Genomic DNA, 24,897 nt, shown 5'->3' on the forward strand with positions numbered 1-24,897 from the left:
AGGTGTCAAGATATTAGTCAGAAATGATTACAAGAGAAGTAAAGATAAAACACTTTCTAGTATCTTAAAACTTAACAAGCTAGACTTGGTTCAAGGTAAAATCCTTACCACATGTTTCCAGCAACATGGCTGACAACATTCTCAGGTCAGAATATCCCCCCAAAGTCAAAGGGCTGGTTCCTTTGTTGTCTTAGGTAAGAGAGAGAGTGAGTGCTGGGAGCTTCTGCCCCTTTCTTGTATAGTCTGGTTAACCTCTGAAGTGCATTTTTCTGAGGGTTATGCCTCAAAGGAAAGTTTATGCAAACAGTAAAAAAGGCAACATGGAGTCTGATGGTGGTAGTGTTCTTTCTTCTCACCTGTGTTTGCTGAAATACAAATTTGCTTTATCTCCTGCTATCTCTTCTCTCTGCTGTGTCAAGGACCCTGTTTACTATTTATAAGTAAATTGAGTTAAACCCATATTTCTTCTGCAAGATGCTTCTGCCTGGGCAGGGTCCCTTCCAATCCTGATATTCTATGATTCTATGCTTTCCGTCACAATGAGCATTTGTCATTATTTAAAAACAATACAAGTGTGGCGGGTTGGACCCCCCCTTCTGGGTGCCACCTGATGTACTGGGATTTCACTGAGCCGCCCCTGCTCAATCAGCCTGGGTTCCCTCTCCCTGCTTTGTTGAGTTAGACTCTCTGGGCTCTTTCAGCACACACACAGGTAGGGCCACACCCTGCTGCAGACACAGACTGAAGTCAGCTCTGTATGAGAGGACTCCCCCAGCACCAGGGGCGGCTCCAGGCACCAGCACACCAAGCACGTGCTTGGGGCGGCAAGCCACTGGGGGCGCTCTGCCAGTCGCTGCAAGGGTGGCAGCAGGCTGCCTTCAGTGGCATGCCTGCGGAGGGTCCACTGGTCCCGCGGCTTTGGTGGACCTCCGGCAGGCAAGCCACCGAAGGCAGCCTGCCTGCCGTGCTTGAGGCAGCAAAATGCCTAGAGCCGCCCCTGCCCAGCACTCACGTGCACACCCCTTTTTCGGAGATAAACCCAAAATAATACTGTCTTGTGCTGTATAGAAAAATCTGCACAGCGCAAGCTCATAAAAAACTGCCCTCTTTCTCAATGTGAAGAGAGATGTGCACACTTCTTGCCTCCCCAGTTAGAAATTGCATAAACTGGATTTTATTATAAACAAAAATTAAGTTTATTAACTACCAGAGGTGGATTTTAAGTGAATATAAGAGATAACAGACAGAACAAAGCAGATTCCTAAGCAAATGAAACTCAACACACAAATTAAGCTAGTTTCACTAAAGAAATTGGTTACAAATAGTATTTCTCACCCATATTGTTGCAGGCAGATTACAGAAAGTCTTGAAAGGCAGCTGCACTGGTCTCCTTCTTGAGCTCTCATGTACTCACAAGCTAGATGCCCTTCCAGGTTGTATTCAACCCTTCTCTCCTCAGTTCAGTTCTTCCTTCCAGGTGTTTTTTCAGTGTCTCTTTGGGTGGGGAGGCAGAGGAGAACCATGATGATGTCATTCCTCTGCCTTATATAGCTCTTGTATAAGGCGGGAACCCTTTGTCTTCTAGTGGAAAACCACTGGCATTCCAAAAGGGGATGAGGGGTATCCAGTAGCAGGTGACACGGACACATGTCTCTGCAGGGCTGTGGCAGCCATTGCTCGTAAGCTATCTCCAGGGTCCACAGGAAGACTAAGCTTTTTCACAGTCCATTGTCTCTGCTAATGGCCTATTAGCCCTGTCTGGCTTTTCCATTGTTGTACCTGAAGGGCTGGTTGGGGGTGACACCCAAAGTAACACATTTGAAATACTGATACACAGGGCCGCCCAGAGGATTCCGGGGGCCTGGGGTCTTCGGCAGCGGGGGGCCCTTCCGTTCCAGGACCCGCCGCCGAAGTGCCCCGAAGACCCGCGGCAGGGGCCCCCCCGCCGCCGAATTACCACCGAAGCAGGACCCGCCGCCAAAGTGCAGCTTGGGACTTCGGTGGTAATTGCCCCAAAAAACTCTCGTGGGGGCCCCTGTGGGGCTCGGGGCTTGGGGCAAATTGCCCCTCTTGCCCCCCCCTCTGGACGGCCCTGCTGATACATAGTTAATACTCCTAACTTCAGATACAGAAATTTTACAGGCATACAAATTGGATAATCACATTCACTAAATCATAACCTTTCCAATGATATCTCACATGAGCCATCTTGCATAAAGTATTTCTCAGTTATGTCATATTCATATCATAAACATATTTTCATAAAGAATATGGAGTGAAACATCACCACAGGGTCATTACACTGTAGGTGAAGAACATAACAAACTCCAAAGCAGAAGACGCAATAGCTTTAATTTCCTAATGTGAGAGTGAGTAACATCATAAAAATTCTTCGGTTTCTGCTGAGAGTTAAAAGAAAATCATTCCCTCCTTATTGGGTTCATTTTGTAAAGTGAGATCAGTGAAATTCTTCCAACATCAATCATAAAATAACATATAATTCATGACCTCTATTGTAAATTATAGTTTGTTTGACATTAATTGGTGAGGTTTCCATGCACTGGGATGCATTTCCTTATAACACATCTTCAGATAATGCTTGTGGATCCATTTTTAATGCATCTCAGAGTGATCTGTTTTTCATGTCCACAACTGCATACATTTGATCTTATGCAAATAATTCAATCAAGCAAATGGAAAACAAGATGTTGTTCTAGAGGGCCTTGACAAACAGTGGCCTTATAATTTTAAAGGCCCCACCATTTAAATTTGTTTGTACCTGCAGTTGTTCGAATCCATTGATCCATTATCAACCATGTAGTGTAGCGATCAACAGCTCGATGTCTAGTTGGTAGCCAGCATCAAGTGGAGTGCCCCAGGGGTCAGTCCTGGGGCAGGTTTTGTTCAACATCTTTATTAATGATCTGTATGGTGGGATTAATTGCACCCTCAGCAATTTCGCAGATGACAAAAATACAATATCTTTAGAATTGTTTAATTTTAAGTGTGTTGCTTTCCAAGTTAGAACTACTATAAATTCACCCCAGGCTTTTCTCCTGGTTCCTGTCCATTCCATGCTTTTTTGTTTTGGGCTGATCCAGAGCCTGATGAAGTCAGTGAGAAACTTTCCATTGACTTCAATAGGCTTTGTATCAGGCCCTTGATTCTCTTCTTATTCTGCTTTCTTTCCATATTTTTTACCATTCTCTTCCTTACTTTTTGATGTTTTTTTTTCTTTGCCCTCCCTATGGGCAAAATCCTGAGTTCAGTGATGAGCTGCCAAAATCTTAACAACCGGTTCCTTATAAAAAGTTCTGATTTAAGGGGGGGAGCGGGGGAGGGGCCAGGGAGAGATCCTCGTGAGGCCGGGGGCCCCTGCAGGGCCTGGGCCAATTGCCCCACTTGCCCCCTCCCCTCTCCTCTGGCCAGCCCTGTAGCTTGCAGCAGCCCCCTGCCCCCACCTTGCAGGGCCATTCAAAAAGTGGCAGCAGGACAACTCCAGAGCTCAGCTGAGCTGCCCAGCTGGTGCCGGCGGCTGGCCACGCTGCAGCTGGGGGGAAGCGGGGGAAGGGCCGGGGGAGCCTCAGCCTCCCCAGCTGGGAATCCTGGGAGCAACAGGATGGTCCGGCCCACAGACCAGAGTTCTTTGCTGACCCTCCGGCCCTTTAACAACCGGTTCTCCACGGAGGTCTAATTTTAGCAACCAGTTCTTGAGAACCTGTGGGAACCTGCTCCATAAGAACATAAGAACATAAGAACATAAGAAAGGCCATACCGGGTCAGACCAAAGGTCCATCTAGCCCAGTATCTGTCTACCGACAGTGGCCAATGCCAGGTGCCCCAGAGAGAGTGGACCTAACAGGCAACGATCAAGTGATCTCTCTCCTGCCATCCATCTCCATCCTCTGACGAACAGAGGCTAGGGACACCATTCCTTACCCATCCTGGCTAATAGCCATTTATGGACTTAGCCACCATGAATTTATCCAGTCCCCTTTTAAACATTGTTATAGTCCTAGCCTTCACAACCTCCTCAGGTAAGGAGTTCCACAAGTTGACTGTGCGCTGCGTGAAGAAGAACTTCCTTTTATTTGTTTTAAACCTGCTGCCTATTAATTTCATTTGGTGACCCCTAGTTCTTATATTATGTGAATAAGTAAATAACTTTTCCTTATCCACTTTCTCAACATCACTCATGATTTTATATACCTCTATCATGTCCCCCCTTAGTCTTCTCTTTTCCAAACTGAAGAGTCCTAGCCTCTTTAATCTTTCCTCATATGGGACCTTCTCTAAACCCCTAATCATTTTAGTTGCTCTTTTCTGAACCTTTTCTAGTGCTAGAATATCTTTTTTGAGGTGAGGAGACCACATCTGTACACAGTATTCGAGATGTGGGCGTACCATGGATTTATATAAGGGCAATAATATATTCTCAGTCTTATTCTCTATCCCCTTTTTAATGATTCCTAACATCCTGTTTGCTTTTTTGACCGCCTCTGCACACTGCGTGGACATCTTCAGAGAACTATCCACGATAACTCCAAGATCTTTTTCCTGACTCGTTGTAGCTAAATTAGCCCCCATCATGTTGTATGTATAGTTGGGGTTATTTTTTCCAATGTGCATTACTTTACATTTATCCACATTAAATTTCATTTGCCATTTTGTTGCCCAATCACTTAGTTTTGTGAGATCTTTTTGAAGTTCTTCACAATCTGCTTTGGTCTTAACTATCTTGAGCAGTTTAGTATCATCTGCAAACTTTGCCACCTCACTGATTACCCCTTTCTCCAGATCATTTATGAATAAATTGAATAGGATTGGTCCTAGGACTGACCCTTGGGGAACACCACTAGTTACCCCTCTCCATTCTGAGAATTTACCATTAATTCCTACCCTTTGTTCCCTGTCCTTTAACCAGTTCTCAATCCATGAAAGGACCTTTCCTTTTATCCCATGACAGCTTAATTTACGTAAGAGCCTTTGGTGAGGGACCTTGTCAAAGGCTTTCTGGAAATCTAAGTACACTATGTCCACCGGATCCCCCTTGTCCACATGTTTGTTGACCCCTTCAAAGAACTCTAATAGATTAGTAAGACACGATTTCCCTTTACAGAAACCATGTTGACTATTGCTCAAGAGTTTATGTTTTTCTATGTGTCTGACAATTTTATTCTTTACTATTGTTTCAACTAATTTGCCCGGTACCGACGTTAGACTTACCGGTCTGTAATTGCCGGGATCACCCCTAGAGCCCTTTTTAAATATTGGCGTTACATTAGCTAACTTCCAGTCATTGGGTACCGAAGCCGATTTAAAGGACAGGTTACAAACCTTAGTTAATAGTTCCGCAACTTCACATTTGAGTTCTTTCAGAACTCTTGGGTGAATGCCATCTGGTCCCGGTGACTTGTTAATGTTGAGTTTATCAATTAATTCCAAAACCTCCTCTACTGATACTTCAATCTGTGACAGTTCCTCAGATTTGTCACCTACAAACGCCAGCTCAGGTTTGGGAATCTCCCTAACATCCTCAGCCGTGAAGACTGAAGCAAAGAATCCATTTAGTTTCTCCGCAATGACTTTATCATCTTTAAGCGCTCCTTTTGTATTTTCATCATCAAGGGGCCCCACTGGTTGTTTAGCAGGCTCACCACTGCCTGAGTTCCTTAATTAATCAATGAGCCAATGAAAAGGAATGAGTGAAAATCCAGTAGGGACCTCACAGCTGGGCTGTAGTTGCATCTGTCTTTTTTTACATTCATCTACCTCACTTCTTATTCAAGCTTTCCCCTCTTAGCTCCTTTTCTATCCCTCACCACGCTGTTTCTTTCCTTTCCTGCTATTTCACCCTTTCCTCACCTCTTCTCTTTCTGCTTCTCTTTTTTAACTACTTCCATTTCAGGCACTCTGATACTTATGGTGATACGGGGCCCATATAGGTTTCTTAGGGCTTGTCTTCACTAGCAAAGTTAGTGCTGCCACGGCAGCTTTAACGTGGCTGTGTAGTCGCGGCACCAGCGCTGAGAGAGAGCTCTCCCAGCGCTCTAAAAAAACTACCTCCATGGGTGGGGGGGAACGACATTGGTGCACTGTCTACACTACCACTTTATAGTGCTGAAACTTGCAGCGCTCAGAGGGGAGTTTTTTCACACCCCTGGGCGAGAAAGTTGCAGTGCTGTAAAGTGGCAGTGTAGACAAGGCCTTAGGTAGGTAGACAGATGTGCCTTTCTTCTCCCAATCTCTTAATTCTTTCACAAGTACCTTCTTCTTTAAACCTGAATGGGCACTTTTGGGAACCTCATATCCCAGGAATGTCTATTTAACTTAGGAAGAAGAGATGACCAGATGTATTCATGCAGTAGAACATTTCTGCACAAGTGTTTATTTTTAATGATCAAACTGCCCTTTTGTATTTTAGATGCTGCTTCCATTCTGCAACTCTTACTCATACAATTAGTCTCATTAACATTAATTAGTATGAATGGACTAAGGTAAATGCATGTATGTTGCAGGATTTTTTAAAAAATGGTAGCCAAGTATTCATCATTCATTTTTAACAATTTCCAGAAATAAACACTAAAACATTTACTGCCTGTACGTACAATGGCACAAAACTCCTGATTATACTCCTGAATAGGCTCAAAATCCAAAAATCAGGGACTGGGAACATAGTGTTTTTGATGGTAGGGCACTAGCTGTGGACTTCCTCCCAGATAGGGTGACCAGATGTCCCGATTTTATAGGGACAGTCCCGATATTTGGGGCTTTTTTTAATATGGGATCCTATTACCCCCACCCCTGTCCCGATTTTACACACTTGCTATCTGGTCACCCTACTCCCAGAAGATGTAATGGTGTACCATTTTGATAAAGCATTTCCCCCAGGAACAATGCTGCTTAAAATAGTGGGGGGGCAGAATAGGGGGAGCAGGCACAAAAAATATCCCCAACATCTGCCCGAGAAAATCATACTCCTCTGCCCTGCGAGAAAGGAAAGGGAGACATATGCCTCCAACCAGACCACTGAGATTTTGTGTTTTCTGTAGAGTCCATGGAGAGAGGCTCCACAGGAAAGTCTCGGACAGATTAGAGAGGCAGGGATGTGAACCAAGTAAAGTCCTTATGCTGTTTACTTCTTATTTTTTAAATTGAATTGCTGCTGCTCATCCGTTTCTCAGCCCAGGATTTGGTGTGTCACAGGTCACTTTCCTCTGAGTCACACCCCAGGCACTTCCCTGCAGTCCCCACCCTTATTTGGTATTGTTCCTGTCATGGTAGCAGCAGGAAATATGGGAAGCAGGGAAGCAGGAGCTCATGATGGTGATCCAGCTGGTGTAGTATGTGGAGTTTGCTTTCTCTGCTTACTGAGCCAGTCTGAGAGCCTGCTCTGGAGTGCAATTCCCTCTCTCACTCACTCAAACACTGCTTAACCCTAGAAGAATCAGATCCATTATGTTTTAAACATGTCACAATGTTGCACATATTTTTTGATGATTTTTTTCTTTAGTTTTGAATATTTTTTTTAAAACTCGCGGTTTGCCCTGTGCTTAATGGGAATCATGTCTGCTTAACTGATGGTTTTCATTTTGCAATAAAAACACAGGATTTGGTTCTTCTCTCACATTGATGTGAGTCAGGAACAATTCCAGCACAGACAGTGAAATTACATCAGTATAAAACTAGAGTTAGAGGAAAGACAGGTCCACAGCATTCTGTTTCTGAAGTATGTTTATTGTTTTTTACTTAGCTTGCATGTACAAATATATACAAAATAATAATAGTTTAATGTTATTTTATGTTTATTCCATGTTATATGTTTAATTCATTCTGGGAATACTTGTATTTGTTACAGCTTGCATGCAGAAAATTCAAAAATTTTCTGGGATGTTAAAAAATATGCATTAACATAAAACATGATTCTTTTTCATATGGATCATGCTATTGCCAAAGTCTCAATTTTGCACCCATCATTGAAGGACTTGCTGAGTAAAACAAACAATTATTAATGTAAAAAATATAAATACAATTTCAGCACATTATCTTTAGAATTGTTGAATATTCTTTTAATAGCACTTTCCTTGTCAAACAGTGAATTGTCAGTAAAGCCAGTTGTCTTACAATAGCCAGATGTGTAAAATTGAAATACCTTTATAACATTTAATTAGCAAGGAAGCTAAGTTTTCTCCAGGAGAGTTTGTAAAGCAGTTCAAATCTACCTTAGAGCTAACTTTTGCTGTTATACTAATCAGACTGTTTAGGTTGGAAAAAGTACATTTTATAGCTATGTGTTGTTCATGAAGCTATGGGGAAATATGCAATGTGTAGAGCCTATGCCAGTTTATAAATTAATGATGGCCACAACAATGCTTTTCTTGAGTTCATTTCACATACAGTGAAATGTTGTGTAGGATGAATCATCATATTTATTGATACTTAACATTGATGAGATGGATAACAGTTTCTTGGAAAAAATAATCCGTCTGTATCAATCAATCTGTGTCTGTGTGTGTCTTAAATATATATAATTAATTTGATGTGATTTAATCATCTGAGAAATATCAGATTGATTTGCTTCGTATTGGTGCTGAATATTGCAGCGTACTTAGTGGCTGCATTGTGTAATGGAGCCATCAAAAACAAACTGAGTTCTGCAATCATGTTATTAGTCAGGATTTGCAATGGCCTGACATTCAGAACAAACAAATACCAAATCTGAGACATTTAGGAAGGGAAGATTTCCCACACCCATCTTTTTTGGATTCAATACATTATTAAGCTAAATAAAAACAAGATTTAAAAAAGTACAGTCTGAAGTAAATTCTTATTTCCCTTTTTCATAGATTTAGCAGTTTTTACGCCGCACCAGTTCTTGCTCACTGCATGCACGCTTGTTGGCTGTACAAACAGTTCCCAGGTCACCTTGTATACAGCACAGCTGCCACCAGCTCACGTAGATGCCCCAGTCCTGACTGCTTTGGATTCCAGAACAATATATGTACAGTAAGTACAGATTTTCTCTTTCCTGACAGCACAATGGTGTATCCGTTTATGCAAGAATCCCAGTGAGTTCAATCAGGGAAAGGGTTTGTGACATAAAATTAAATTTATTATGATTAAATGCACAGAAGTGATTAGTTTAGTGGTTCTGTGAACCTTTGATTATCACTTGCCAACTTAATTTCCATTTTGTCTTTACGCAATCAGGATAACCTACATATGGGCATAGCCTCAGTGCAAACTTCAGTGCAGGAAAAATGTGCTGGTGATATGACAGTTTTGTAGCTCTTACATTACATGTGTTGTTGTAATCATTTATCTATTGAGTACAAATATTGCATTAAAGAAGTCTTTAAAAAAGTACTTTCTCTTTTAGACAGCTACATAGAAGACAGCTTTAATGTGTGGTTGATCATTTTCAGTACTTTTAATTTGATTTGGTTTTACAGTTGTACAAATATATGTTCAAACTCATTTTAAAAAACTCCACATTTCAATTATAATGTGAATCATGATTTAATATAATGGTGTGTTGCTTTTATTTCCAGATGGAAAGAACCAGTAGAAGTAAATGGAATTCTGAACTGCTATATATTGTATATGGCCAGTAGTGAGCAGAATTTTACAAATTGGAACATAATCTATAACAACACAGAGCTTTTTCTGGATTACACTATCCGGCAGCTTTTCCCGGGTACTGAATACCTCATAAAGCTAGCTGTAAGTTTTAAAGACCTGCAATGGGAGAGAAAAATGATGAAATTCACTCTGTTTATTGTTAACACCTCATATTCATAAATATCTCATTTGGCCATGTTATTTAACCTCTTTATTTTTTTGATCTAAAGGCAGTCAGAAAGAGTAAAAATAACAAATGCTCAACATCAGCAATGATCTTGCATCCAATACAGGGCTACAGGGAATTATTTCATTTGTTCAATGACCAGGTTTTGTCTAAAATATTGTAGATATTTTATAAAAAGGAAGCTCAAAAGCAACTAAGAGATTTAGGAGCACAAGTCCCATTGATTTTCAAGAGCAGAATATTTAAATTGGGCACCTAAAGTTTCACATCTGTTCAGATCTTGCTCCAAGAGAGCCTTACCTTTCACCATAAACAAAGGAGTGTGTTCGGATGACACATAAATAGTTTGTGCAGAAAAAAATAGAAGCTTTTTTTGTTTGATTTTTAAGTCTTTTAAAAGACCTTGATATTTTCATTGTAGTTTTTGTTCAGTAGTTTCTTTTGTTTTTTGACGAAATAGAACACTTTGGGTTTAATAGCACAACAGAAAACATCTGAATATAAACATGAGATTGTCCCTATTTGTTTTAAATACACTCTTCATTTTATAGCAATACTATATAAGGATATTTGCTTTGATAAATGCCATAGAAAAATATTCTGCCCTTGATTATGAATAAATTTACATTTATGTAGACTCTGTGTATGCATTCATTTTACTTTAACATGCTTTGAATGTTCTAAATAGTATACCACAAAGAAAATAAACTACCTTCAAGTAACAAGGAATTGACTCAAACCCGCAAAACCAAGGACATTCAGTTTAATTAAGGCTAAGAAACCATTTTGGATTGAACTGCTTTGTGACTAGGCATTCTAGCCCAGTAAATTGTATGGCATGTAGAAACACAATGTCCAAAATCTACAGAAAATTAGTGTGTCATGGGGTTTTGTTTTTGCCTGATTGACATTAAGGGGTAGTTTAGAGTTAATTTACATACATGACACACATTTTTTAGAAGCCCGGTTATCATCTTTATGTTCTCTCTTTAAGTACTCCCCTGGAAAGTCTCTTGTACGGCCAAGTTGTCTTTCTGGCCAAGAAATATGGCTGACTTTGAAGCTCATCAGTTACATTCCTGTGCTAGCCAGGGTGTTGTGTGTATGTGAGAGAGACATGTTGGTTCAGTACAGGGGTAACTGGGTGAAATGTGATGGCATGTGATTTGCAGGCAATCACACTAGATGGCCTTAATGAATCTGTGAATGAAGTCAGAAGCTCCATTTTGTTCAAGTGATGGAGTATGCTGCCTCCCTAATGGACTTAATCCCTGTGTATCTGGAAACACAGAACTGGTTTGGAATCCACACTTAAGGCTCAGACCTACATAGTGCTGTCTGTTCTTGTGAGGTGCTTAGCACACTCATCTCCCAGTGATTCTATGGGAGTTGATGGTACCTGGCACCTCAGAAGAATGCTCAGCACCTTGCAGGACTGTGGCTTTAGAACACTTTAGCCACTGTGCTTCCAGTCCAAATATAGTGTGTGTTTAGAATAAGCTATCACCGTGTTAACATGAATATATTAAAACATGTAATGAAAAAGTTATTGGTTGTGTTCAGTCACTGATTTTCAAAAAGGAATGACCCTACTTTTTAGTACACTTAAGGGAACAAACTCATATTATGCAGTGATTTCATCTGCAAAACAAGAGCAACATGTTCTAAGGCGATTTAAGAATTTAGGACATACGGCCTAATAAGATTTAGACTTCTAAGTCACTTTTGAAAATAGGACTTTGGCTCACAGGTCACTGAGGTACTTTTGAAAATTTTACCCCAAATCAATTTTTGACAGAACTTTTGAGTGCAAATGCCTAATAGCATGGTACATGGTTCTAGAAATATTTCAGCACATTAGAATGAATTAATGTGGAACACACCACATTTTAAATGTGAATGGCCTTGCTTTTATTGATTTATGTCATGGACCATATACATAGCCGCCTGAGCTGCAAAAGTCATGGATCCATGTTGTCAAAAATGCACGTATAGTCACAGGAAAGGCAGGCCTGATGTGGAGGACCACAAAACAAAAATGCCCCTGTGCCACAACTGAGAATACTGGAACCAGCGAGCGAGTGAAGAACTCAGGAAGATGAGCTCTCTGACACCTTGTACTTGTGGTATGCTTGCTTCTTAAGCAGGGGCGGCTCTACCTTTTTGGCCGCCCCAAGCAGTCATGCGCGGGAGGCGCCCCGGAGCCGCGGGAGCAGCGGACCTCCCGCGGGCATGACTGCGGAGGGTCCGCTGGTCGCGCGGCTCGGCTGGACCTCCCGCAGCTGCGGACGGTTCGCAGGTCCGGCGGCTCTGCTTGAGCTGCCACAGGCATGCCTGCGGGAGGTCCAGCCGAGCCGCGGGACCAGCGAACCGTCCGCAGTCATGCCTGCGGGAGGTCCACTGGAGCCGCAGGACGAGCGCCCCCTCCGCAGTCATGCCTGCGGCAGGTCCGGTCGTCCCGGGGCTCCGGTGGACCTCCCGCAGGCATGACTGCGGCAGGTCCGCCGGCCCAGCCTGCCGCCCCCCCGGGAAAGGGCCGCCCCATGCGCGTGCTTGCCGTGCTGGGGTCTGGAGCTGGCCCTGTTCTTAAGTTCTTCAGGAAGCTAGTAGGTGTTAATCCATCTCATGGATAGTGTGTGGCTGTGGGTGGGGGACTGACACATAGTGGTTCAATCCCTGAAATTTTTTTCTAATCAACATTACCAAAAATTTTCTGGATATTTAAGATAGTGCTAGTGGGGAAATCTTCTGGCAGTGAGACGCTCAGGGACCTCTTCCCTTCTCTCTGTCTCTCATTTTCTCTCTCTTTAAGAAAACATTTGAGGGTGAGCCACATAGTCCCTTTTCATGCTTTTCCTGGCTGACTGGCAAAACAAAGCAGGCAGCAATTGGAGAATACAATGCACCTGGGCTGTTACTGCTTTGAGCTTCTTCCTCAAGAGATTGAATGTTAATCAGCTGACTAAGAACCTGATGTGTCACATGATCAGTGGCTTCCCGCTAATACAGGGCTTGATCTAAAGCCCATTGGAGTTACTGGCAATCGTTCCATGGACTACAGTGGACGTTAGTACAGACCCATAATTTCTAAGACGCAGTGCATAGGAAAGGATCTGCACAGATTGCCTAAAGAGGTGTATCATGGTCACCAAAACTGGGATATTTCATACTTGAATTGTGAGTGTCAGCTACAGATGTGGTGTGGAAGAAGCCCATGGAGCTTCTGTTGGAGAGGAGTACTAGGGACTAATTTCTGCCAGACTGAGCCCACAAATCTGAATGGTAAAGGAAAAGGATAAAACAATTTAAACTCAAAGCTGACCTACCTGAAAATTGATATACCATAATCTGTTGAAGAAAGTCCTCTAAAATCAATTAAATATCTGTATTTTACACCATCTCATTGGAGTAAACACTAATTTTGGACTTTTCTGAAAACCATGGTTTGTTCTTTTGCATTCCCTTTGGAGGGCAAGTTGAACATTGTGCTCAAATTCTGCAGTTGCTCTGGACTGCAGAATTCCCAGTGAAAAAAATACATCCTGTGTGCATACGACACAGCCTGAATGGGCAACTCTCTGATGACCTGTTTATGCTCCTGTTGACATTGCTGATGTTGTGAGTGAACAGAGAAGGAAATGATTATGAAAGCAGATTAATTCCTTCCCATTTTAAAACACAGAGGAAAGTGAGGAAATCTGTGCACAATGGTTTCAAATGGAATTATTCCATTTTGAAAGGAAATCTGACTGCCATGAGCGCTCATTGGGAGCAAGATCAGGTCTCTTGTCTTTATTTGGGGACTGATACTGATACTGCAAGCAGGACTACTCACATTCTTAGACACTTTGTCTATTCCCATTTCCAATGAGGCTACTCGCATAAAGTTAAGAACATGGGAAAATCTTTGCAGGATTGGGGCTTTAATTTGTTGTCTTATTACTTTTCATTTTTCAAATTAAAAACATTGTCTGTTGAAATGCTTGTATGTTAACACGACAGATTTTAAAATGGCTTCCTTATAGGCTTTTCAAAATGTTGATTGCATAAATGCTTATTTACTAACATTTCAAAATGCTTTCAGTGTGGTTTATTAGGTAAATACTTAACTGAGTTTCTAAAAACCAAACAAAACCCCCTCTGGTTTACTTAATCTACTACAGAGTCTGCCAAATCCTGTGGCTTCTACTCCGATGAGAAGCCCTGGCTCCTGCTAATAGTCCCAATGCCAGTAATGGGGCTACCATGAGTAAGGATTGCAGAATCAGGTCCACAGTTTATTGTATAAATATATAGGGAGAGAACATAAAAAAGTCTATTATATAAGTTAATATGCACAGTTTCTTGTATGTCAAGAGTGTTGTCTCATGATCAAGCAAAATGTGAAAATCATGTAATGAGCTGATCTCTGCTGGCAACTAAAATACAAATGATTCGACCTCCTTATCCATTAAGATGCACTCAGCAACTGTTATATATTGATTTATTTTAAATTAATTTTTTCACTTTTTAATTGCACTTGAAAACTACTAGTCAGTGTGCTCCCGTGAAGTACAAGAATATCTTGATGGTAATTTCTTTTTCCTGTGGCTATTCATTGAAAGATATATTTTTTCTTTCTAAGTGCAGCACTAGCCAGTCAGTATTTTCCCTGTCTGAAGGTTCTGAGTGCACATTATTCAATTACAAGAAGAGTTGTGCTACTGTAAATGATATATACTGTACATATATACTGTAATTTTCTTTAACTATTGCAGTCAGAGCAATGGAATTTTAATCATCAATGGAATTTTAATCATCAAATTTAAAATACTGTAAGTTCAGCATTAGTGTTAGGTTTCATCCTTACGGTACCTAAAGACTATCTAAAAGATACATGTAATCAAGTAGGATATTTTTTATATGAGGGAATATCTTTATTTCAGGAGGGGGGGGAAAGCCCTATACGATTGTAAAAAGTGCATGCCTTCCTGTGAAATGCACAAGCTTTATTAATTTCTGAGGAGTAAAATTACAAATCTTTACAAAAATTGATTTCTCGCCTTTTTATTTTGGCATCACTTTGAAGTATATTTATTTGCTGTGTTTGATATTTTAAGGCTTGCACTGGAGGTGGATGTACAATAAGTGAAGCTAGTGTAGCTATAACAGATGAGAGTACACCAGAAGGTGTTCCTGCTCCAAAAGCTCAGTCATATTCATCTGACTCCTTTAACATCTCATGGACTAAGCCCGAGTATCCGAATGGTAAGTGAACTCTTTTAGCCTCAAGTTAAAAAGATGATTAGTAAAGGTAAATTAATATTCTAAATGGCAGCTTATATGTGGTGCTTAATTTTTAATGATCATTTTAGCACATAAAATACCTGAGATAGTATCACTGTCTGTAGCTAGGAGATTGTGGCTTTCAACCTAGCACATAATTTCAGTAGCTCAAAAGTGCTCCCTTTTGATACTTCTTGTGTATTGCATCTTATTGCTTAATGTTTTCCAGAACAACTTAGCTGACGAAATGGGTATTCTTTGAGCATGATCGTATAGGGTCTGCATTGTACCTTCTAATAAAGCATTCATTTTTTATACAAATAATATTTTTAATTATCAAATTAATTCCTTAATATACTTGTTCTTATCTTCTTGTATTTGTTCTTAAAAATCATTTCATTCTATGTACTCATTTTGAGAGAGAATTCACTTGCACTGGTGTGTTTGATAATACAATTGTTATAATTTGGACCATTTTCTCTGTGTGTTGGGTACATGTCTTAACTTTTAGGGCAATTGGATATTTTTAAAGATATGAAATGGGACTTTCATTTCCCTGATTTCATAGCTTTATGCCTATCCCATTCAAGTAGAAACATAGAAAGGTACCCAGAAATCACTGAAACTGAGTGCAAAAACATTGAAGTATCAGAGGGGTAGCCGTGTTAGTCTGGTTCTGTAGAGGAAAAATGAAATTCACATTATTTTACAATTCATAATACTTGATATGTATCAGTGTTATATTTTGATTACAAAAGCATAATAATATATCAATTCTTTTCAATGTTTTGCAGCAAAGAATCCTGTGGCACCTTATAGACTAACAGACGTTTTGCAGCATGAGCTTTCGTGGGTGAATACCCACTTCTTCGGATGCAAGTAGTGGAAATTTCCAGGGGCAGGTTTATATATGCAAGCAAGAAGCAAGCTAGAGATAACGAGGTTAGTTCAATCACGGAGGATGAGGCCCTGTTCTAGCAGTTGAGTGAAAACCAAGAGAGGAGAAACTGGTTCTGTAGTTGGCAAGCCATTCACAGTCTTTGTTTAATCCTGAGCTGATGGTGTCAAATCCACCACGATTTCAACAGCTTCCACCCCACCATCAACCTCAGCCTGGACCAATCTACACGGGAGGTCCACTTCCTAGACACTACGGTGCAAATAATTGATGGTCACATTAACACCACCCTATACCGAAAACCTACCGACCGCTATGCCTACCTTCATGCCTCCAGCTTCCATCTCGGGCACACCACAAGATCCATTGTCTACAGCCAAGCACTGAGGTACAACCGCATCTGCTCTAACCCCACAGACAGAGACCAACACCTACAAAATCTCCACCAAGCATTCTCAAAACTACAGTACCCGCACGAGGAAATAAGGAAGCAGATCAACAGAGCCAGACGTGTACCCAGAAGCCTCCTACTGCAAGACAAACCCAAGAAAGAAACCAACAGGACTCCACTGGCCATCACATACAGTCCCCAGCTAAAACCCCTCCAGCGCATCATCAGGGATCTACAACCCATCCTGGACAATGATCCCACACTTTCACAGGCCTTGGGTGGCAGGCCAGTCCTTGCCCACAGACAACCTGCCAACCTGAAGCATATTCTCACCAGTAACTGCACACCGCACCATAGTAACTCTAACTCAGGAACCAATCCATGCAACAAACCTCGATGCCAACTCTGCCCGTATATCTACACCAGCGACACTATCACAGGACCTAACCAGATCAGCCACACCATCACCGGTTCATTCACCTGCACGTCCACCAATGTTATATATGCCATCATATGCCAGCAATGCCCCTCTGCTATGTACATCGGCCAAACTGGACAGTCTCTAAGGAAAAGGATAAATGGACACAAATCAGATATTAGGAATGGCAATATACAAAAACCTGTAGGAGAACACTTCAACCTCCCTGGCCACACAATAGCAGATATTAAGGTGGCCATCCTGCAGCAAAAAAACTTCAGGACCAGACTTCAAAGAGAAACTGCTGAGCTCCAGTTCATCTGCAAATTTGACACCATCAGCTCAGGATTAAACAAAGACTGTGAATGGCTTGCCAACTACAGAACCAGTTTCTTCTCTCTTGGTTTTCACTCAACTGCTAGAACAGGGCCTCATCCTCCGTGATTGAACTAACCTCGTTATCTCTAGCTTGCTTCTTGCTTGCATATATAAACCTGTCCCTGGAAATTTCCACTACTTGCATCCGAAGAAGTGGGTATTCACCCACGAAAGCTCATGCTGCAAAACGTCTGTTAGTCTATAAGGTGCCACAGGATTCTTTGCTGCAAAACATTGAAAAGAATTGATATATTATTATGCTTTTGTAATCAAAATATAACACGGATACATATCAAGTATTATGAATTGTAAAATAGCGTGAATTTCATTTTTCCTCATGCAAGTTTGCCTCTGATTCCTGTTTTAGAACAACATACCCAATACCCATATAGTTTGGTTTCAAAGGTTTAGATTTTCAAAGGTATTTAGGTGTTGCAGTACTCAGAGATGCTCCTATATCCCTAAATCTCTTTGGAAAATGAGCGCTATGCTCCTTAAATCAGTACAGCATTGCAATGCTGAGAACCACATCACCTCCTTACCTTTAATAATGTGGGCCAAAGCACTTTGATCAAAATATAAGTAATTAGGAATTTTTAAGATTTATTTTTTAATATTTTGTATTGTCAGACTTGCTTTAGATGTGGAAGAAAATGTTCATAGGCCATTCATATGGTTTAGGTTACCATTCCTTTTGTATTGTTAATTTTTTTTATTATTTATGATCATGTGGGCCTGATCCTGCAACATTCTTTGTGGCCCAATAAGGCACTGAACCCTTATTGAATGCCATCAATGTATTTGATACAAAACTTAGAGGAAGAAATAGGAGGAAAAATGTAAACCACTTATGTGACTTTGGGCCTCAGTCCCACTGATTTTTTGATGGGACGTTTTTGATAATTCTACCCGCGGTGCCTGTCACGTAGTGCTTGCAGTCAAAAATCCAATCCTGCTATTCTTGCTCTGTTAAAACTTTGACTGAAGTCAATCAGAGTTTCAGTTCATTTGGAAGGCAGGATCAGGCTTTATGTTTTTAATTAATCAATCTCCATCACATTTTATTTAAATTGTTGGAAAATGATTGGATGGTTGGGAGGAGATGGCTACAATATACACAGACCTTAGGCTGTTTCTACTACAGCAATTATTGTTTGTAGTATGGCTCAGTTTTCACCCTAAGACCACAATATATGGTTGGGTACTAAAGCTATGGAACCAAACACAGACCTAGTAAATGCTTTGGGGAGTTCCACAGTGATTGGAGAATAGAAGTCTTCTAACCCCCAGTCCCAATCAGCCCTTGGAGGCTGAAGGCTTCAGGAGCCTTTGTGACTACACTGTCCTAGTCAGAGGAGCTTTGGCCAGTGTGTATATGCAGTTGCACCCCAAAAATCCTTCCTGGAGCCTGCTCTTCCACCTCAACCTCCTGGAGCTGTGCTCCACAGCACACAAGGATCCTCCCATGTGTGCTTCTCCTTCTTTTCCTGAGCCCTGCACAATAGAACTGTATAATTTCCACTGTTTTCAGAGCCTTCTATGGCTAAGGAGTCAGCATGGGTGGTTTTTACCCTTGGCGGGGAAAGGCTCTATACAGAGGTGTAGATGCTGCAGATGTTGCTGGCAGAGCAATGCTGGGGTGGTGGAGTGGGTGAGGGGTGTAGAGAAGGGCTGCTCTATGGTCAAAGTGAGCAGCCAGACTTAGCCAGAATCCCTCCTGTCCGCTCCTGGGGAGAGAATACTAGACTGGTAGCCCTGCCGCAGTGTGAACTGCTGTGCTTCCCTCTTTTCTTTTCATTGGCTGGCTAGAAGAAGAAAGAGGTGCTACCCCTTTTCAGGCAGCTGGCACCCACAGGGGTGTTAGCAGGGAGCAGGGCCTGTACTCCTTTGCCACACTGTAGTTGTCACTTGCACTGCGGTGAAGGGGTCACCTCCTTTGTCCATCCATTGAGGGACTAACTAGTCTGGGCCTGAATCCTGATGGGAATTTTGTTGTGCTACTATTCCTTCTTTTCTATCTTTGTCTTATTTTTGGAAGGCTAATTGAAAATACAACTGTGTTATCTCAGGAAACTTTGAGTCATCCAGGAACTCTGTGTTACACATTTTCAACAAATCTTTTGGGCTGGTTAGTGAACACGTCATTCAGTAACAATAGTTGTGCCAGCATTTTCAAATTGTGTTGTAGGTTAAAAAAGATCGCAGGTGAAAGGGGTCTTAGCTCAAGTCAAACAAGCGAAATAAACAGAACAGAGGCACTTTACTTTAGCCATTCCTGCTTCCCAGTATTAGCGTCTGCTCTGGCCTCTGCTCAGAGTTATAGGTTGAAAAGGTTGTAGGCTGGGCTCAGTCATTTTTTGTTTGCAGGGGCATGCATCCCATTTTCCTTTGATTCATTGATTCAGATCCCCTGAGTTTTGAGCTACTATATTTAAAGTAGCAAAACTCAATACAAACTACTGAGCTTGGCCTGGTTTCAGATGAAAACCACGAGAAACTGCCAAGGTTTGTATAGATCCATCCTACACTATAAATTGGGATCTCCCTAGTAGATCTAAGGAGTCTCCTTTTATCTTCCCACTGGCTTCTACCCTAAATGGGTTAAAGAGCCATTACATCATGAGGACCCAGGAAATCCATTAGGTGCCATTGAATGGAGTTGGGCAGGCAGACCGGCTGCTGCCTTTATGATATCCTTGGAATTAGATGGAGTCGACTTTGCTATTCCCTTGTAAGATGATAGATCAGGGATCGGCAACCTTTGGCATGCAGCCCATCAGGGAAATCTGCTGGCGGGCCGGGATGGTTTGTTTACCTGAAGCGTCTGCAGAGTCAGCCGATTGCAGCTCCCACTGGCCTCGGTTCACCGTTCCAGGCCAATGGGGGCTGCGGGAAGCAGCATGGGCCGAGGGATGTGCTGGCCGCTGCTTCCCACAACCCCCATTGGGCTGGAACGGCAAACCTCGGCCAGTGGGAGCTGTGATTGGCCTAACCTGTGCACACTGCCAGTAAACAAACTGTCCCGGCCCGCCAGCAGATTTCCCTGATGGGCCGTGTGCCAAAGGTTGCCGATCCCTGTGATAGATGATGAAAAGAATGCCTCTGCCTCTGAGTTTCCATGGAGAAGGAAAGAGGGGCTGTTAATGGAATCTTTGAAGACACTGATGGTGAGCAGAATTGTAGTCTATCAGTCTTGACACTGAACATAACCCTGTGTAAAATGAGAAGAAGCAGGGGCTTTGAAGTGTGTTTGGTGAGTGAGGATCCGGTGATGAAAGAGTTTCTTATCACAGCCTGGAAACTGAGTCTTGTTTTCAGTCAAATTTGGACTCAGATTCTGGTGAACTTGGGCACAGTGTCATTCAAGACTGGAACCAGTTTTGACAAAAGGCTTTCTGGCAAAGGGTCTAAGTTTCAGGTTTATAATGAATTCTTACAGTAGGTGACAAGTTGGGGAAATGATACTGCTGAGTATGACATTAGTAGAACCAAACACACAATTATTTATTATTTTATTCAAACTTGGAAGCAAAAACAAAATAGGTGAAGTGAGATGCATTGTATGGCAGCAGGATCTTTCTGCTACCCCTTTCATATACGTGTAGTGTAGTCAGCATGACTGATTTGTTCAGGGCAGGATGTACGGAGGCATGTTTGGTTACATTAGGCATAAGAAGCTCTGTTTAGTTAATCTGAGAGCTAGCATGCTGCTTGTGCTAGTGGCCTCAATAAAGAATCCACTCTATATTCATTAGAACCAAGTCTAGTCTTGCATTTACTAGATCAGTTATTTAATTTCCTTTTATCGAAGACAGTCATGTATTCTTTTCTATTAATTTTTTTGAAAATTCCCTTTTATCTGATAATTATCCTTAAATTATAAGCTCCTCAGGGCAGTGCCGATGTATACGTACACTGCATACAAAGAGTGGGGTCCTGATCCAGATTGCAGCCTCTAGGCCCTCTTGTAATGAAAATATGAAATAATAATAATAAATTATATGAAATTACTCAATGCACCCCATTACATTTGACTAATCTCGCACCTGAGCCTGAAAACATTAAGCAAGGGAGAAAGTTTACTCATTTTGAAATTAATTGAACTATTCATGTGAGTAAAGGTACATTTTTGCAAGATTTGACCCCTAGTTTATATTCTAATCAGAACCATTCTTAGCACTTACATATAGTAGTTCTTTTCATCTTCAAACTCAAAGGTCAAACTGAGTCATGGCACTCTGATATATAAGCACTTCTCTGATGCCCCATCATCATCTCCATAATTGAAGGTTTTGTTTAATAATATAAAATAAAGGGTGAAATCCTGGCCCATTGAAGTCCAGGCAGAAACCCCAGTTGACTTCAGCGGAGTCAGGATTTTAACCTATCCTGGCTAGACTTATGACTGAGAATAAAACTGCCCCTTTTCATGGCCACTGTGCGTTAAGTGAAGCCCAACGATGACAACGAACATATTAACTTTAACTGTTTGCTGATCATTTTAGCAGCTTAGCAGAAATATTTGGCAATTCTGGATTAATAGGCAAACTTGCAGACAGTCTTTGAACCTGTATTCAGTGTGCTTTATAGACAGTCACTAACTAATCTTCATAACAGCCCTATGAGATAGGTAGGGACTTATATTATTGCAATTGCACAAGGAAAAAAGTAGAAACGGAGGGAAGATAGGTTAAGTTACTTGCCCCAGAACTTGAGTTTCTGACTCAGCACCTAGAATCCAGACCACTGCTATACCTAAGCTCTCTCCATTCTCAAACTCACTTTTTCTTCTTTGCACAGAAAATTACAGAGTTAAAAAAGGCTCCTGTAAAACAGAAGCATTTATTTGAATGTGAACATTAAAATCAGGAGATAATGCATCGGCTTTATTAAAAAGACAATTGTTTTCTGACAGTATTCAGAGAAATACCAGAAGTTCATATAATAATTTGGAAAGTTGCTTTTCATAGTGTGTATATGCTGTACGATGTTGTTATTGCAGGTATAATTTAAAATACTGGTTCAGTTAATGAATGCTGAGTTATAGTGGAGATCCTATAGACGTACTTATGTCACCTACGATAATACCAAATGAGTTTGTGATTAATGCTATTACAATAAATCCCAAAGGAATAAATAATGCTTATGCCATTATTTTTAAGTGTTAGTGTTATTCGTATAAGTACTTAAAGTTCTTCTATTTCTTTTCCTGTATAATACACCCTAAATGCCAAGGTTTAAGACATTTTAGACTGTCCTGGGCAATTTTAATTTAAATGCCCTTCTTCAGAAGTAAATTCAAGATATTTTGTAGTTATGTTAACTTGTTTATTTATTGTAGGCCAAATACAGATATGCTTTAGTTCTCTTTACACAGTGAAACCTCTCATAGAATCCCAGAGGAGTTTTGCCTCAAGCAGGAGGTCAAAATGTGGTATGATTAGTTTGAGTAGAGTTCCCAAGTTTTGTTCACATGACTCCTGCCTCTGTCCTGGATTCAAGCTTTTACTTTTCTAGGGGAGAAAGGAATCAAGAAGCTTAGTTCATCAGTTTAGCATACACATCTCTGACTAGTTTAGAGTACATATCTATGCAGTACAACACTTCAGTGTTTCACAGAAACACACCTGTTTTTATTTACTTTTATTTCTTTATTTCCTCAATCAACTGAGAGGCACAGTCTCATCTCAGTTTCAAACACAATCTTCAGTGTAAGTTCAAACAATTGAGTTTTGAGGGAAGCATAAATGTACTGAGATTATTCAACAATATGAAGGCTATTTTCCCTTTTTAATTGAAGCCTCGGGTATATCGTGCACATGGGTTCAGATCAGCCACATTCAGCATATCCAGACATGCTTGCAATATAGGGGGTGGGGAGAGGGTAACCCTCTGGAATATTTTGACTGCAGCATTGCAAAAACTATTTGTAGTCACTGTGGGCCTGATTTTGACCAAATGCTGAGCCCCCACAAATCCAGTTCAAATCAGGGAGCTGCAGATGCTGAGCACCTTGGAGCACTGGACTATAGTCATTTCATTCTCCTTACCCCACCACCCTCAGTTTGATTCTTATGCTAAAATTGCTTAATAATTCCTCAATAATCACAAAAGACTTCATTCTTATGCATAACTGAATTAACAATAAACTAAGTTAATTGAGTGCTACTTTTGAAAAATGGGCCTAAAATGTATTTACATTTCCCTTTACTATTCTTTACTGTATGCTTTGAATGGAAATTACTGCAAACACTTTGGTAAAATTAGCTATACTGGGCGGTAAATGACTTGTTTTTAATGGTGCATATTGAATTAAATTTATTCATGTTAGAGTCCTCATTTATGTTTGTCAGCCCATTAAATGTCTTTGGAAATGTGGTGTGACCAGCCTCAAATTCGTCTGAGGGTCACAGAGTGGTTCTCTGATGTTTGAATGAGCCTGAGTGAAGTGGAAATTGGGCAGACCTAATACGTCTACACTACCCGCCTCAAAAAAGAGGTCTCCTCACCTCAAAAAAGAGGTCTCCTCACCTCAAAAAAGATATTCTAGCACTAGAAAAGGTTCAGAAAAGAGCAACTAAAATGATTAGGGGTTTAGAGAGGATCCCATATGAGGAAAGATTAAAGAGGCTAGGACTCTTCAGTTTGGAAAAGAGAAGACTAAGGGGGGACATGATAGAGGTATATAAAATCATGAGTGATGTTGAGAAAGTGGATAAGGAAAAGTTATTTACTTATTCCCATAATACAAGAACTAGGGGTCACCAAATGAAATTAATAGGCAGCAGGTTTAAAACAAATAAAAGGAAGTTCTTCTTCACGCAGCGCACAGTCAACTTGTGGAACTCCTTACCTGAGGAGGTTGTGAAGGCTAGGACTATAACAATGTTTAAAAGGGGACTGGATAAATTCATGGTGGCTAAGTCCATAAATGGCTATTAGCCAGGATGGGTAAGAATGGTGTCCCTAGCCTCTGTTCGTCAGAGGATGGAGAAGGATGGCAGGAGAGAGATCACTTGATCATTGCCTGTTAGGTTCACTCCCTCAGGGGCACCTGGCATTGGCCACTGTCGGTAGACAGATACTGGGCTAGATGGACCTTTGGTCTGACCCGGTACGGCCTTTCTTATGTTCTTATCAGGGATCGGTTTATTGTGTGTAGTGTAGATGTGATAAATTGATCCCCGATCACTCTCCCGTCGACTGCTGAACTCCAGCTAGGCGAGAGGCGGAAGCAAAGTCGACAGGGGAGCCGCAGCCGTCGATCCCGCGCCGCGAGGACGTGAAGTAAGTGATTCTAAGTCGATCTAAGATACGTCGACTTCAGCTACACTATTCTTGTAGCTGAAGTTGCGTATCTTAGATCGATTCACCCCTCCCCCCCAGTGTAGACCAGGCCTAAGTGGTGTCAGCTAAGTTTTCCTTTGACTCCAGCACTGAAACCAAAATTTGTAGCTTAAACCTATGCAGTCTGACATTAGAAAAGCTTCATACAGAGCCCTGCATACCACAGCTGTTGAGTTTCACATAGTTCTAGGTGTGAGGTTATCTGCTGAAGCGGCACATACAGTTTAGGGGATGGTAGTATCCAGCCATACAGCTTCCCATTTAAACCTGTGGAAATTCTTTAAAAAGGTGCAAGAGTAGGCATATCAAAGTTGAATGCTGGAACACTGTGGAGGGCTCTATAAGACTCAATGTGTGCATAGAACAAATCCTACCTTTACTTTTTCTTAGGA

At 41.3% G+C, this 24,897-nt stretch overlaps 1 protein-coding gene across 1 annotated transcript in view; it reads left to right on the forward strand.

The window, feature by feature from the left end:
• Positions 1-24,897, forward strand: part of USH2A (usherin) — a 624,012-nt gene that overhangs the window by 345,718 nt on the left and 253,397 nt on the right. The window contains exons 34-36 of the mRNA XM_045011456.1: positions 8,847-9,006; positions 9,552-9,723; positions 14,908-15,055. Coding sequence (XP_044867391.1) covers positions 8,847-9,006; positions 9,552-9,723; positions 14,908-15,055 — 480 coding nt within the window. The remainder of the gene's footprint in view (positions 1-8,846; positions 9,007-9,551; positions 9,724-14,907; positions 15,056-24,897) is intronic.

Source organism: Mauremys mutica, chromosome 3, assembly GCF_020497125.1.
Source record: "Mauremys mutica isolate MM-2020 ecotype Southern chromosome 3, ASM2049712v1, whole genome shotgun sequence".
Classification (NCBI taxonomy): domain Eukaryota; kingdom Metazoa; phylum Chordata; order Testudines; family Geoemydidae; genus Mauremys; species Mauremys mutica.